Raw genomic sequence first — 17,416 nt, 5'->3', positions numbered from 1 at the left:
GGTGCCCTCTCTAACTCTTACACTGCCTTCCCTTCCCCTCACACTGCCTTCCCTTCCCCTCACGCTGCCATCCCTTCCCTCACACTGCCTTCCCTTCCCCTCACGGTACCCTCTCTAACTCTTACACTGCCTTCCCTTCCCCTCACTCTGCCTTCCCTTCCCCTCACACTGCCTTCCCTTCTCCTCACCCTGCCTTCCCTTCTCCTCACCCTGCCTTCCCTTCCCCTCATGGTGCCCTCTCTTACACTTACACTGCCTTCCCTTCCCCTCACGCTGCCTTCCCTTCCCCTCACGCTGCCTTCCCTTCCCCTCACACTGCCTTCCCTTCTACTACCCTCACACTTTCGTCCTCTCCATCCCCCTTGGACATCTCGTGGTAGTCTCTGCATGCTTTAGTAACAGCTGTTTTAACAAACTCCGATTTTGTTCAATCCTGGACTACCCCCCCCCCCCACACACTTTTCCATAAGTCCTACTACCAAACGCAAGTCGAGAACCCTTCCTCTCATGCTTACCTCCTCTCCTCACCCCTCCTAGCTCCCCCACCTCTGCTCCCTCCTTCCCCACACCCTCCTTGTTCCCCCTCCCTGCCCCTCTCCTCCCTCTCTCTCCCACCCTCCCCCTCCCTCTGTCCTCCTCAATTCTCTCTCTTTCCCTTCTCCCTTCTTCCTCCTCTCTCTCTCCCCTCCTTAATTCTCTCTTTCCCTTCTCCCTCCCTCTCTCTCTCCCCTCAATTCTCTCCCTTCTCCATCCCCTCTCTCTCCCCCTCTCTCTCTCCCCCTCTCTCCCTTCTCCCTCCTCTCTCTTTCCCTTTTCCCTTCTCCCTTCTCTCTCCCTCCCTCCTCTCTTCCTCCCCTCCTCTCTTCCTCCCCTCCTCTCTTCCTCCCCTCCTCTCTTCCTCCCCTCCTCTCTTCCTCCCCTCCTCTCTCCCTCCCCTCCTCTCTCTCTCTCCCCTCCTTCGTACTCCCCCTTCCTTTTTACTCTCCTCCTTCTTACTCTCCCCCGTCTTTTTACCCCCCCTCCCCAAATCACCATCAGTGCAGCACCATGTTGTTTTTCTTAGTATTAAATATGGCAAGTGTGTGTTTGTGTTTGTGTGTGTGTGTTTGTGTGTGTTTGTGTTTGTGTTTGTGTGTGTGTTTGTGTTTGTGTGTGTGTGTGTGTGTGTGTGTGTGTGTGTGTGTGTGTGTGTGTGTGTGTGTGTGTGTGTGTGTGTGTTTGTGTGTGTGTGTGTGTGTGTGTGTGTGTTTGTGTGTTTGTGTGTGTGTTTGTGTTTGTGTTTGTGTTTGTGTATGTGTGTTTGTGTTTGTGTGAGTGTACACATCTCAAAATCAAATATATTTGGCTCACCTCCACCACTATCCCTTTCACCCCCTCTCCCCCGAGGAGTGGGTGTTTCTAGTCTTTTAAATAAACGCTTGTTTGTACTACACCCTCCTGCTGGTAATATATCAATTAATTTTTGAAAACCTCTGTGGTTTGTGACATACCTGATACCTCTGCGGATAGCTGAAACTATATCGTATACAGAACTGCATCTGTACAAGTGAACTAACAAAGGAACTCTCCTTTGATATGATGAAGCCATGTGAGCATTTTATATGTCTGTGCACCAGATAGGAAACTATCACATCTTTTCTGCATTATTTTGTCGGTCAAGGCTCTTGCTTAGCAATGCTTTGATCTTAACAGTCTTCTCAGATTTTTTGTTGTGGCAACTAACTTCAGCATTTCCATGAACGGAGTTTCATCCCACCACATAGTTTCTCCAGACTCGTGCAAAAAGGCAGCTGCTCGAGTTGCCATTTAAAATGTTCACATTTTGTCAAGGCTTCTATGTTAAAATATAGGGTATGGCTAACACTGACTGGATCATGCAGAGATCATTGAGAACCTTCACTCCAAGGATGCTGTCTGTGTACGTGTGTCTTTTCTCAATTTACCGAATGTTTGTTCAAAATAATGAGCTATTTACTCATCGAACCTTTGAAAGTGATCACCTTTGGACATGCTTATAACCAACCATGAGAATCATTTATCCTGCAAATATTTCCATCATAAACGAGTTGTGAATGCCTTATCCTTTTAAGGAGTTTAAAAAGGAGGCTTTATGAGCCTGGCCTTGTGCTTATACTCTTCATGAAGCATATATGTTTATTAAAAAAAAAAACTTAGATTATTTTTCAAGGCATTCTTAAGCTTTCCTTATAGTTAAGCTCAAGGATGTGTACTTGGACAAGGTAAAGACGTCATCATTCTGAAGAGCTTTCTTCATCAAAAACCTATTGCTCCAAAGTACTCTTCTGTACAGATGTCCTTTGATAACTCATTTGCACCTAAAAACTATACCAAGTCAAGCGGCTTTGTCTGCCTCCACCCCAAACTCTCCCACCACCCCAAAGCATTCGCACCTATCAAGTTCAACTTTGTGTGGAGAAGTGCAGGAGGATACAGATTCATTGTGCTGTGAACAAGAACGGCCCACCCCAAAAAATCATGCTATGCAACCGGCGGTACCGAAAACTGCCATTTATATTTTTGTGTTCAGTCAGGCCCCAGGAGTGAGAAAACACATGATGCCACCCAATCATATGAGTGCATCATTACTAATTTGTATAAATCAAATCTGACTGGGTTTTCACTATGTTGTCCATAACTCCTTCTTCGTGGTCTTTCCAAGTGATGCCCATGATCTTGCGGAGACATCGCTGATGAAAGACGTCCAGCCTCTTTGCCACATTTCCTGTCTTCTTCCTTGTCTCACTGGCATAGATTGCCATCCGGACTACGATGCTCATGTCGAGACAAAGCTTCATGGGTGTGTTGATGTTGGTGGATGTCCATACTTTATTTAAGTGCTGGAACACCGAGGCTGCTTTTCTTATTCTTGAGCAGACGTCAAACTCAGCATCAACATCTTTGGAGGTTTGGGGTTCCTGTTCCTTGGTAGGAGCTTACGAGTCCGGTGTTTCCGAAAGATTGACGAACAGATACTCAAAATAGTCAAAGGCACTTTTTTTTATCTTTCAGTATCTGAATGCATGATTTTTAAGATGTTTAAAGACAATATTTTAGTTCTCGATACACTTCGTTTTACTTTGTATTGTTGTGTAATGGACTGTTGTGAGTGTACTCTTTGCATTACTTTTTGAATTTGCCCACGTGTTATGCCGGTCTCAAAACACGATTAGTGTATCATGGCATGTACCTATGTGAATGTATTTTAACTCAACTTAGTCGGGTGACTAGACATGTGAAAACACCAGATACTATTCGAATAACTCCAAAACCGAATAATTTTAATTATATCACGGTTTTAACAAAAACCTATCAGCGGTGATTGCCTGCTGTTGGCACAACAGCTAACTTTGGATCCACAATGAGAAGCCCAGCTGTGCAGCATTACATGTTTTCGTTTTAATTCACCTTGATTCAGTGGATTATTTTGCAAGCTTTGTACTTGTGTAATATTTATGCTTCATACTCTGATTTTTTTGAGTATAAATGTAATCAGGTTCAATGTTCCTGAGATTGTTTGTCTGTTGATGGCTATATATTGTTCAGGTTGTAAAATGGTGTTTGTCGACATGTTGATTTTCCTGTTGGTGTCTCGTTGTAAAATACCAAAGATGACGATGGTACAGCTACCATTTTCTGGTGAAGCCTGGTGATCCATCCTGCTGCAGTGGAACTATCTGCACAGATGTTATCATACTAAAATTTGAGACGTATGTTTGTTTGTGTGAATTGTTTGTTCATTTTACCCCTATTCACTCCTGAACTGCTCAACGGAATGAGTTGAAAATTAGAGGCTGCACTCGTGGTGTCCATGGGAAGGATGGTAAAAATAATTACGAGTCCCTGGGATTCAGGGTTGGAGGGGCACCCCAATACTCCCAATGTAATATGTGTGACATCATGCCGGTCATAGTGAGAGGTGGTATTACAAATTATATTAAAATATGCCAATTTTGATGTGATTAACCCATGCGTAATTATGGGGGAATGACCGTGTTTGTAAGGACAGGTTATTCACGAGTACTGGCTCGCATCAGTTTCTTACAGGGCAGTTCACTGCGCATTAAGTGACAAATACATACGTGTTACATACATGTGTGTCTGTGGTATGAATATACATAAACATAATTACCTTTGCTATTAGCGATGTATGGAGGTAATATTTACACCCTTGTCTGTTTGTCTGTCTGTGTGCATGATATCTCAAAAAGTTGCTGATGGATTTGGATAAAATTTGGTGGGCAGGTTGGGTGTGTGACAAGGACGAATTGATTGAATTTCGGTGAACATCCAGATTGGGGTCTGGTCAATTTTTAGTGATTCTTCATCATTGAGAGATTATGCCAAAAACGATATTTAGCACAATATCTCAAAAAGTTATGGACAGATTCAGAAGAAACCTGATGGACAGGTTTGGTGTGTGATGAGGACAAAGTGATTAGATTTTGGTGAAGATCTGAATTCAGATCTGGATATGAGAATATATATTTTTAATTTATGAAGTGATTCTTCACCATTGAGAGATTCTGGCAAAATCAATATCTTCTTCTTCTTTCGGCTGCTCCCGTTAGGGGTCGCCACAGCGGATCATCCGTTATGATCCGTATACTGATTTGGCACAGGTTTTACGCCGGATGCCCTTCCTGACGCAACCCTGGTCGCCTCTAACGACACAGGGATAAGGATTGGGTTTCGCCATGATTTTCGCCCTACACCCTCTCAGAGCGCGGCCCAGTGCAGAGCTCCCGTCCTCGAGCGATCCTCCAACCCAAGCCTCCGAGTAGCCGGATTACAGGCGCACGCCACTACGCCCGGTTTCTGGCAAAATCAATATATAGCATCATATTTCAAAAATGTATTTGGCTCAAAAGGTTCTACTGGATCAGGTATTGTGTGGTGGAGGTATGCGCTCTACCGAGTGCCCTTCTAGTTTTTATATTGTTCCTTCCACAACCTCGCATTCGAGTACCTAAACAAGCGACAGAACTGAAGTTGCATGGCACTGCCATTCTGTGCTTATTTTCTTTTGTCTTCTCACCATGATCAGATCAGCCATTGCACTTATTTGAAAGCTTTTATCACCTGTAAATTCAATATCCAGGAAGGCAGCATCAAACCAACCAGCACAACCCTTGCCAATAAACTACTTCTGCAGTCCTGAATGTGCTTTTGGGCAGAACACGAGAATGAATGGATTTTGATGCATTGTTTACATAATTACATAATACTCAATAAGTTATCTTCACAGAAAAAAAGAGTATCATACAAAAGACATCATATCACTCATGTCTGTGCCTTTTTGTTGCAATCGACCAGCTGCTAATTGCACTGGCACTGTGTTAATTTTGACACAACAAACCAGTTTGCATCAGCAGATGGCCTGTGTGTACAGCAAGCTGATAATTAATACGTTGTTCAACACTAGTTAAGGCTTGCGATTCAGGTCACCCGACTCGCTTAATCATCGATTTTTAGCATTCATCAGCAACAAATAGTTTTGTGCCATGGCTACATCCCTGGAAATTATGTAGCCAGGTGCTGCGTATCTGAGAAGCAAGAAAAAGTGAGCAATTATTTTGATAACTTATTTCGGGTTCAACAACCTCGTATCTGGTGTTATGCCATTCTCACACTTTTTTAAGGTGGACATTATAATGGCATATAGTAACCGTAATGCAAGCCAGTTCAGGAGCCGCATGGATTTGTCAAATTTTAGAATACTTGTACTGTATAAGAACATGTAGAGGCGGCAAAAAACAATTCTGCCCATCTAGTCTATGTTGCAACCCAACCCCGACAGCACATACAGCACAAGTAAGTCAAGTAGAAAAACTGACCACCAATCCAATTAAACAACAAAATCTTTTAAAAATTTGGATGACTGATTAAAAAGTATATTTATTTGGCATTTTAAGGTCTTGAAGTGACCAACAATCTTGAAGAGATGAGGGGTCATCCCAAAAAGTTTGAAAGTGGCTGCTGCATAATGCTTCATTGAAGAAGTGGAGAAAAAGAAAGGGAATGTAAAAATGGATTTGCTGTGTCAATAGCATCTTCAGTGTTGTCATGAAGGCAACACTTTCTTCATGCACACTACTATATATATATATATATATATATATATATATATATATATATATATATATATATATATATATATATATATATATATATATATATATATATATATATATATATATATATATATATATATATATATATATATGTATGTATGTATTAAAATTAATTTATCTTTATTTAATTTGATATTACTGGGTCGAAGGCTCTTGGTATAACTGTAACACACACACACACACACACACACACACACACACACACACACACACACACACACACACACACACACACACACACACACACACACACACACACACACACACACACACACACACACACACACACCAACACCAGAGTTTATTTCAGACAAGCATGGCCACTGAGCTTTGGGGCAGTGATGTAATTTCCGAGAGCACTTTGCGTACCAACGATGTTGTCTTGATGATGCTGGTACCATCTTTGTGATCTCTTTGTATGGCATCTCAGTGACGCCATCTTTATGACTTGCTGGAGATGAAATCTAGTGCAACAAGTGCAAGCCAGAGCCGAAGGCTCGTTTAGCACAGTGGATAGGGCCAACTTTTATGTGTACAAAAGGGTATAAATGTGTTTCACTTGATATTTTAACGACTACTCTGTAGTTTTACTAAACTGGGCAATTCTACAGCATGTAACATTAAATATAGACTTTGACCATCGGCGTAACATCTGAACGACCTGTCTCTCCAAGGAGAAGTGAATTCTTGCAGAAATTCTTCTATAAGGCTCACTTGGCTCTGCGTGCATAGGTTTTTGAGGGTAATGGAGTAGCGGCTGAAGCCCGAATCCTATCCAGGTTCCTCCTGATGACTCAATCTTTGCTCTTTACTTCTTCAGGTTCCATCTTGGTCTTATGTTTCATGATCCTCTGTTTTATGACAATGCAGCGCTACATTCAAAATGCAAATTCCATGACCTGGTACAGTGCAAGGAGTGGAAAGTTTTGCCTAACCCATCATATTTCACCATATTCAAGTCCATGCAACTTCCAATTATTCCTTAAAATGAAAAAAAATCAACTTGGGAGAGGATTTTTTTTTTCCATCTTCTGAATAGATAACAGATACATTCACTGCGTTGAGGACACATTAGAAAGAAGGGTTGTGCAGTATATTGGAATCAAAGAGTTGATTGCCCAATGTTAAAAGTGTATTGAAAAAGATAGAGATTACATATAATATAATGACATGATAAAGTTTCTCAATGGTACTATGTCTGTTGTATAAGTGTGATGACATAACTTTGGGGATAGCCTTCATTGTCTGCTCGCCGTGTTAATTGAATAAATTGGTCCAACTTTTAATATAGAAAACATAGAGATGCTAAGGGTATGCAGAACAAGGAATTTGACGAGTTAACTTAAACCTGATTTTGTTTCTTTCTTGTCATTGCAGGTCACGTTCTCTAGCATTTGTTTAATGCTGAGACGCTTCCCACTTCTTTACACCAGAAGATGGCTGAGAAAACCAAGTAGTGTCAAGAAGCCTGCCCTTGTTTTGTTGTTATGTGATTACCACATCGGAGCTGATATTTATATGGCATGATGGATTTTATCAGATCATAGGCCCAAGTTGGTGGGCTGGCTCTGCTGCGGAATCTGGAGGGAAAGGAAGGACATTGGGGGCTGGGATCACCTGTGGGATTGAAATTGAGAATTGGATGTGCAAGAGGAGGATAGGGTGGTCTGGAATTGGAGAATTGAAGAAAGAGAGAGGGTTTTTTGGGTGGAAAGAGGGTGGTGGACACAGGAGGTGGAGGGTTTAAAGCAGAGAACGACTGTCATTTTAATAGCTGTTAATAATGTCCAACAATGCCATGGTGACCTAGCTTGTGAGTAATTAGAGGGCCCAGCTCTGTACCTGTATTTCTTTCACACAAGTTTTCTACACTTGGTGAACACAGAATTCAGACTTTCCATCTTAAATCAATTTGCCCAAAACTCTAGACATTTATTGGACTACTCTTCCACCCACCCCCTCCTCCCACCTCACCTCATCCACTCTTCAGTACATCCACGCCGACATGACCTGCGTATGGCGTGCTTTGCGCAGCTTGGGGCAGCTGGAGCCACGAAAGCTTCTTGCTTTACTCGTTGCATTCGGCCTGCTCTCTATGATAGCAACTATGTACTGCCTGAGTGACCATTTGTCAGGTCATGCTCGGGGTAAGGACACTGCAGCTGGTGGGAGCTTGCAGGTACGCGCAGCACTTCAGCTTGGAGGCTTTTCCAAAAGTGATCACTGCCCAGATGCTGGACAGCGACGTTCAGGGGGTGTTCAGGCCATTGACAGTGATGTTGCACCTCGTACCGACCCCACTGTGCTGCTTTTTCTTGAAGGTCAATTTTCTCAACTCGGCCAAGAAATTGTGAACATTTTGGAAACGAGTCGCTTTGTATACCATGCCGAAGTAACACCTGGTCGTGGTGATTTGCCCACATTGACAGACAACTCAGGTCGTGGCAAGTATTCTGTAATTGTGTACGAGAATCTTCTAAAGTATGTAAACTTGGACGCTTGGAACCGGGAGCTGCTCGATAAGTACTGTTTATCATACAGCGTTGGAGTCATTGGCTTTTATCGTGCCAATGAGAACAGCTTGTTGAGTGCTCAGCTCCGTGGCTTTCCACTGTTCCTGCACTCGAACCTTCGCCTCAAGGACTGCTACGTGAATCCGTCATCACCACTTCTCTATGTTACACGAGCTCATGAGGTGCATCGTTTCACTCAATGCCTTTTGCCTGTTTGCTTTCTCTACCTTGCCTGCTATACTTCATATACTTTTTTTTGTTTGGGCATTTTTGTAAAGACTTTGTTCTCAGTTTTCAAGATTTTTTGTTATGAATGCTACCCTCAATTAATGAAGTTTACATATTTTTGATAAATTATGCAATTATAAGGTTTTTTTAAATCGTTCCTTTTGCCGATGAAGTCGCCAGAGTCATTATGTTTTTGGGTTGTTTGCCCGTCCGTCCGTCTATCTGTGTGTTCATCCATGATAGATTTTCGTAACCACGATAATTTGAGAACGGCTTAAGGGATCTGAATCAAACTTGGTACAAGTATGTATAATGATGCAAAGATTAACTGATTAATACTTGAATCAGCACACATGCTTGTACAAAGGGGGGGGGGGGCAAGAGGTCAAAGGTGAGAGGTCCCATTGGGGAAAAAATTATGTTGCCACGGTAACTTGTGAACCAGTGATGGGATTTTGATCAAACATTGTATAAGTATATTTTATGATGCAAAGATGAACTCATTGGATGTCGGCATGAAGAGGTCAAAGGTCAGAGTCTGTGATTGTCAAATCACAATTTTCATTACTGTGATAACTTGAGAATGGTTTAAAGGATCCAAGTCAAACTTGGTACAAGTATGTATGATGATGTATGCATAAACTGATTAGATTATGGAGTCAAGAGGTCAAATGTCAGAGGTCCCGTTAGGTAATAATTCTGGTAGCGTGCGAACTTAACTAATGGAACCAGTGATGGGATTTTGACCAAACTTGGTGCAAGTACATATTATGATGCAAAGATTAACTGATTAGATTTTGGCATCAAGAGGTCAAAGGTCAGAGGTTATGTCATGTAAAAATGTGATACTTGAGAACAGCTGAAGGTATTTCAAAATCAAACTTGGTACAAGTATGTAAAATTATGTAATAATGTGGGCAGAGGCATATCGGTCGATATCGTGACATCGAAAAGTGCCGTTCTAGTTACACTTAACTTTATTCTTATCATATTCATACCATAGCAGAGTACCCGCCCTATGGCCGATTTTGTTCCAAGCATGCAACACGTTCTTCTGACCAATCCCTTTCATTTGGGTGGTGTATAGGAAACAATCCATTGTATCAATCGCTCCCCAAAATAAAATTACCTGGGTTCTATATATATATATGAAGTGAAAACATGCATACATACTGCTTATGTGCATATATAATACATTGCGGTTATATCGCTTGGATCATTCCCCCATTGCACCCCTCTCCCCTGAAGGAAGAAAATGCGAATATGTGTCCAAATTTTTTTTTCTTCAAAAGTTGATGCAATCAAACACAATCTGCACGTGCATAACTTCAGAGTGCCCTCATTAATCCCTGAAAGCTTCAGCTTCCTCAGTCAAATCCTCTCGGAGGAGTAGATCATACATGCATACATACATATATACATACATACATACATACATATACGTGCTCACTCCATTTTATATTTAAAATCTCATTGATTACCATTTGTTTGAAAATAATCTTTTTCAAGGACATGTAATTTTTATGTACCTTGTTCATATCGTATTGTCATTCACTTTTACTGAAACGAAAGCAGTAAATTCAGCATTTTATTGAATTTCTCAACTGCGTATGTGGAAAATGTCATCTCACTCGGGATTGTACTCTCCCATTTCCATCAGTTCTGCCCCTTCCTCATTCACCCTTCTCTCATAACAAATTCCATTTTTCTCAATTCATTCTTTCCTTCCTTTAATAACACCTCCCCCGTTGGTTTTATCTATTCCCCATAATTAACTCCCATTTCCTTCAATTCAACACCCTCTCCTACCCACATTCCATTTTCCTTGATAAAATTTCCCATCTCCCCTTGATTTTTTTTTTTTTTTAACTCTGTGTTCCTTCTATTTTATACCACCCAACCTCCCTTATAATTACCTTTTTTTTCAAATGAGGCTGATTTCCCTTCCACTCTTGCTTGTCAGCTTGTTAGTCCCCTACCAGTTTCACCGGAGGGGACTGTAGGTTTGCTCTCCGTCTGTCTGTCTCTGTCTGTCTGTCTGTCTGTCTGTCTCTGTCTGTCTGTCCGTCCGTCTGTCTGTCTGTCCATCACACCTGTGGTTTTTCAGACTTTTTTCCATACCCTTTAACATATGAGGTCCGTATAAAAAGTAATGGGACTGATCCTGCTGTGTGCTCCACTTACACAACTTGAATGAACGGGTTGCGTCACAGTCTTTCGCAACATTCCAGCAATATATATGATTGGTGATGATTGACTGTGCTCATTGTGTGATTTTTTTTTTTACTGGTCGTGCTTAACACGTTGTCGAGTCTGAGTCGTTGCGCTATGCGCCGTGAGCCGAGAGCCAATCTGAAGTTTCTTGCCAAGATGGCAAAACACCTTCCTAATCCTTCGCAATGCTGCAGCAAGTCTACGGGGACGAAACGACGTCATGTACACGTGCACTTGAATGGCACAAGAGGTTCAAAGAGGGACGGGAGGAGGTTGAAGATGATCCACAGTCTTGAAGACCTTCAACGAGCAGAACGGCGGACACTATCCAGCGTGTGCAGCAGATGGTGCGCGCAGATCGTCAACTCACAGTGCGGATGATTGCTGAGGAACTTTCCATCAACAAGGACACTGTCTGGAGCATCATCACTGAAAATCTCGAAATGCACAAGGTGTGCGCAAAGATGGCCCCCGAGCTGTTGTCCGAGGACCAGAAACAGCAACGAGTCACTGTCTGTCAAGACATTATCGAGCGCCTCGAGTACGATCCAGACCTGCTCGGGAGAGTCATTACTGGCAATGAATCGTGGATATTCGAATACGATCCTGAGACCAAACGGCAGAGTTGTCAATGGAAAAGTCTGGCATCACCACGACCAAAGAAAGCAAGGATGTCGAAGTCGAAGATCAAGGTAATGCTCTGCGTTTTTTGACATCAAGGGCATTGTCCACTTCGAGTTTCTACCACAGAGTCAAACAGTGAATCAATACATGTACAAGGAGATCCTCCGGCGTCTCATGAGATCAGTTCGGGACAAGAGGAGGGATCTGTGGGAGAACAACGCCTGGGTGCTCCACCATGACAACATCCCTGCTCACAGTGCCCCTGAGCATCTGACAGTTTTTGGCGGAGAGGAACGTGCCAACTCTGGAGCAACCCCCGTATTCGCCAGACTTGGCCCCTTGTGATTTTTTCCTATTACCCAAGCTCAAGGGGGCGATCAAGCGGACCCAATTTCCTGATGTAGAGGCCATCAAAAGGACCATGACAACCGAGCTCCGGAGGATTCCAGAAGAAGCCTTCTGGGGGTGCATCGAAGCGTTGAAGAAGAGGATGGACAAGTGTGTGAGACTGGAGGGTAACTATTTTGAAGGGGACAAGCTGTGATTTCAATATATTTTTTGGAATAAAATTTCTGTGAAGTCAGTCCCGTTACTTTTTAGACAGACCTCATATTCAACTGAAACTTCGTACACGGCTTTATTTTGATAATTTACAGAAGCATTTTGAGTTTCAGGGAGTTTCATCAATTTTCCACAGAGTTATGCCATTTTGGACTTAGAAAATGTCACATCGGAAGGGGGGCGGTGGGGGGGCATGTATTGCAAAGCAATTCTTGCTCTTGTTTTTTTATGTTTTGTCTCCTCCCCTGTTTTTTTCTTGAATCCAGAATTGAATTTTTAAATCTGCTTTGTCACCTCTTCACCACTTGTCTTTGTTTATTGTTTGACATTATTTTAGTGCTTATCTTTAATTATTTCATCTAATCATTTCCCCTTCCTATGAAACTTTTACTTAGACGTACATTGGTCCACTTCCTGGTGACAACTGGACAGTATTCCAGTCGAACCACTCGACGTACCTACCCATGCTGCTCGCCCGCACTCGCTCTTCAGATCTGCTCACGCAGGCTGGCACATCACCTGCACGATTCGCCACTGTTATTCAAGATCTTGGCCTGTATGACGGCATCCAGCGGGTGCTGTTTGGCAACAACCTTGCCTTTTGGATACACCGGCTCGCTCTCGTGGATGCCATTGCTTTCCTAACAGGCCGCCGGCTCGCCCTGCCACTTGAGCGTAGTGTACTCATTGACATCGATGACATATTTGTCGGCAAGAAGGGTACTCGTATGACACCTTCTGATGTGAAAGTGAGTTCATAGGTTTAATCCAACTTGAAAATCTAATCTGCTTTGTCACATACTGTGATGCATTTGCCGTTTGTAAATATTTAAGTACAACACAACATCGGTCTATGTACACCTGTTTTTCTGAAATAATTACATATTACTTTGAAGTAGAGATGGAAATTGTTGATGTCGTGAACCAGAGCAATTGTTGCTCAATTGTCGTGAACCAGAGCAATTGTTGATGTCGTGAACGTGAACCAGAGCAATAAAGAGGCTATGTAAGCAGCATAATTGTTTAAAATAATAAAACTCTCAGAAATACAGAACAGTGAAAATCCAAAAACATTTGAAACAAAACAACAAAAATCAGGCAAACTGCGCATTCCTTTATTTGGATTACATACATGAAGGAAAACTCTTCTGCCTTTTTACACTATTCAGCCTTGAAAACACAGGCTAAAACCGAAATTATGTTTAAAAAAAAAAACAAAACCTTTATCGATTTATTTAGACAAATGGCTCATCCCTTTATTTCGGCGGTGTATAGGCCACAGACCACTGCTACAATCGCTCCCAAAAATAGTAAAAAATAACCCAGGGTACAAACATGAAGTAAACACATGTGTCGATTATGTGCATTTCTAAGACATCGTGGTTATATAGCTGGATAATCCCAATTGCTTTGGGCCGTGGGCTGACACCCAAAGTCTGAAGTCGAAAGCCGAAAGCCTGTGGCTTCGCAAAATGGTGGCCATATGATTTTTTTTGTTGTTGTTAGGTCATCTCATCTCGATTCTCAAAGAGATGAATTTATAAAATGAGTCCTGATGTCCCCATGTCCATCCGTCCTTCCATCTGTAAGGTCATCCATTAACTTTTTGCTATTTTTGCTGCCACTCCTCCCTTATCAACTAGCTGATTGTTCTGAAACTTGACACGTGAATACAAGACAGTAGCCTGCACAATCGCTCAGGCTTTGATTTTTTTATTTCTGATCGGGGGGCACCCATGGGGTGTGGGGGGGGGGGTTACCCCCCACAACTTTGGATCCCTACTCGTCCCTGATTTACCAACCAATTGTTCTGAAATTTGACAGCCCTTCTACTCGATGGTCTGCAGGATCACTCCATCTTATGTATTTTTTGATTTTTCAATTTCATATCGGGGGGGGGGGGGCTCCCACGAGGCTTTATCCCCCCGAAGCTTCAAATCCATTCTCGTCCCTTATTTACCGACCAGTTGCTCTGAAACCCAATACAGCCATTCTACTCGATGGTCTGAAGGATCACTTAGTCTTAGAGTTTTCAATTTTGGATCAGGGGAGCTCCTGGGGGGTTCCCCCAAATTGACTCCAGTCAAACACCGGTGACATTTCACAGATTTTGGATTCAGCAGAGGTCTGAAGTACAACCTCAGGAGATGACTGTCAGCCCACTCGGGGTATTTATTTTCAGGTTACAATTGTGGGTGGAGTCGGGCCAGCTGTCCAACCAATGGGGTGATGGCAGCCCGTTCACAAATACATGGTCTAACAAGCTCAATGAGCTAAGATCCTCGTCCTCTTAATGATGACGTCATAAAAACGAATATGACGTCATTGTGATGTATCAGGTTTGCGATAAATTTAATTACCTGTGCTAATGCCCGGCTTGATTCCTGCAAACAGAATTCAAAAAGCTTGTCTAGTTTTGGAGATAATCTTTAGGCGATTTCCATTAGTAGAGATATTTTGACGTTGTAACTTTTTTCTAGGAGGAATTTTCAAAATCGGAGATGGTTACTGTCTGCGCAGGGTATTTTTACATATATATATATAAATATGCCAAGTTTCAGGAAGTTTCGATGAAAACTGTAGGCTGTGAAACAAAAAAGTCCACAAGAACAACAACGTGAGTAAGACTTAGAGATCCTCCACGAGGATCTAAAAACGAGCTGCCATATATATGAGATCGGTAAAATAAAGAAGCAATAGTTTCCATAAGAGGTAAATGAAAGCAAGTTTTGGGGAGGAAGAGGGGCAACCTTCGGTTAACATTTGTATGAAATTGTGCCCTGCTGCGAGAGACCACAAGGCATGAAAACAAAATTAAATAAAGTATCGTGAATACCATTAACTTTTCAAGTCTGCTGTTACTTGCATTCAAAGAAAGGTATTGTTTTTGTTCATGGTAAACTCCCTGATTATATCCTCCCAAATCCAATAATTTGTGTGACCCACTGGTACCAAGTGTGCATGTTTTCTTTCTTGTGTGCATTTTCTGCATTTGTGCATGCACGCAAATGCAGAACAAAATAGAGCACGAATATTGAGCTTGGTTATATAAGCAGCTTACTCTGGTGACTAATTGACTAATTTGCATATTTTTAGTTGAACAGCAACACATTATTGTAGCTGTCATTTTCAACACATTTGCAGCTGGTCACACCTTGAAAAGTTTGAAATTGGTAATTGGCTTGACTAAACTTGAAGTGTAAATTAGTCGATCCGATATTGTGGCTGGGCCCGCCCTCCATATGATTATGGCAGCAAACTGTTTGAAGACTGTTATCTTGTCTGGGAATCCTAAAACTTGGCTTCTTTTCAAATTTGATAAACTATTAATGGCTTCTTGATTTGGCTTTTCACCAGAAGCAGAAAGTGATCATTTGGACCCTTTTCACATTACTTCAGAAAGAGTGATCACTGAAATCATGTGAGAAGGCTCCAAAATATTATTCTGAACGGGAGAGTGACAAAGGCTGGCAGTATGGCCGAGAGGTACTTCTCGCCTTGAAGCTGTCTTGCCTGGGTTCGAATCCCAACCCACCTATAAACTCATCCCAGTATTTCACAGGCAGGGTGTGTTCATCAATGTGTGTGCCGTCCCTCGGATAGACGTTAAACTGGGCGTCCCGTCTGTTGGCATTACTTGTTGGATATTAAAGATCCCATTGTGTCCTTCTTGAAGAGTAGGTGAGCTATCGCCAGCACGCTGAACAAATTCCAAATTCCTGCCCTGATTTCCTGCGTCGGAGTGGCAACCCATATAGAATTGTATCTCTCGCCATTGAAATTGCTTCGGCGGCACCAATGCTCTGTCTAGAGCATGATTCATGATCTGATTGGTATATTCACAAAAATTGATTTGAAAAGATGGAAATGTGTTGGTGTGAGTGGTGATTTCTGGGGACCATTGTTTAACACCTGAACATTAGCATCATGGAGGAATGGCACATCACCATCACAGAAGTTGCACCTGATGTTAGGGCTCCAACCCCCAAAATTCTGACATATTTTGCACCGATTTAGTGCTACTTACCATCATTTACTACATTCAGTTGTGTAATGCTCAGAGTATCCACTCTGAGTCAGATAGGTCAACAGTTCGATTCTGTCCCTGGCCACATCATGCCAAACACTTAAAAACGTGTTGATTGACACTCAGCATTTAGAGAAAAGAGCATGAATAAATCCCGTAGTTTGGCATCCCATGGGGGATTGGGGTGAAGAGAGGAGTGATGACATTTCTTCTGAATTACCCTGTTGACTGCGGAGAGAAAAGTAATCTCACAAGATGGTGTCACTAGTACCCAGTGTTTTGTCACTTTCCCCATGTTCACGCTGTTTGTCTGATGTTGTTTTTGATTTTTTTTTAAAGGTCAAGTCCAGTGTATGTGTGTGTGGTTTGTGTGATAGCTCTTCTATGAACCTTAGACCCTGTAAAAAAAAAAAAAGAAAAAAAAGGATGAAAACAAGCTTCTCTATGGGCCTTTTGTCTTTGTAGGAATAAGTTCTGGAAACTGTAATGGATTTTGTTGCAAAATATAACAAACATATTAGACTGATCCCTTGTCCCAGAATATTGAGGAATAAAGCGCTTTTGTGACTAAGCTGCACACAATAAGGGTATCAATCAGAAATGTCACTGCACAGGCACAGCGAGTGAAATTTCACGTCCGTAGCAGTTATGAATGGTGCTGTTGTATTCTGTGACAAAGGAAATACCACCAATGTGACAGAAGATGAAAAACAAATTCCCTGTGATGGCAAGAAAATATGTACAGTATATGCTAATCTCTTAATGCCGCAACGAAGGACATGCATTGGTTTTTTCATTTTAAATTAAAGGACAAGTTTAAAAAAAAAAAATACAAACGTGTGTGTGGATGCGATTGTGGTTATAGGTTCTGGGGCGCAGTGGTGGCACATTGCAAATACCATTCAGGATAGTGAAGATGGATGTGTGTTGAGCCTTGTGCTCGGCAGGAAGCACCGAGAATCTGCAGCTGTTAAAGGAATTTGCTCTGAGGGTCCCACGTTCATAGAATGTCTTCTTTAACTAATTAGTGCGCTTTCGGCCCAAGAGTCGATCTTTTAAAGGAGGTTGTTTTGAAACTTTTGAAAGATGAAGATTTC

General features: G+C 42.1%; 1 protein-coding gene across 5 annotated transcripts in view; it reads left to right on the top strand.

Annotated features, from left to right (window-relative positions):
- LOC147008517 (bifunctional heparan sulfate N-deacetylase/N-sulfotransferase 1-like) overlaps positions 1 to 17,416 on the top strand; it is a 320,471-nt gene that overhangs the window by 225,799 nt on the left and 77,256 nt on the right. For all 5 annotated transcript variants that reach the window (XM_085863803.1, XM_085863799.1, XM_085863800.1 and 2 more), the window contains 2 exons: positions 7,530 to 8,847; positions 12,688 to 13,041. In XM_085863803.1, coding sequence (XP_085719929.1) covers positions 8,158 to 8,847; positions 12,688 to 13,041 — 1,044 coding nt within the window. In that variant the 5' untranslated portion in view covers positions 7,530 to 8,157. The remainder of the gene's footprint in view (positions 1 to 7,529; positions 8,848 to 12,687; positions 13,042 to 17,416) is intronic.

Source organism: Eptatretus burgeri, chromosome 18, assembly GCF_056783735.1.
Source record: "Eptatretus burgeri isolate ZD-2024b chromosome 18, Ebu_testis_v1, whole genome shotgun sequence".
Lineage (NCBI taxonomy): Eukaryota > Metazoa > Chordata > Myxini > Myxiniformes > Myxinidae > Eptatretus > Eptatretus burgeri.
The sequence above is the reverse complement of the archived record's forward strand: the minus strand, read 5'-3'. Positions and strand labels throughout refer to the sequence as shown.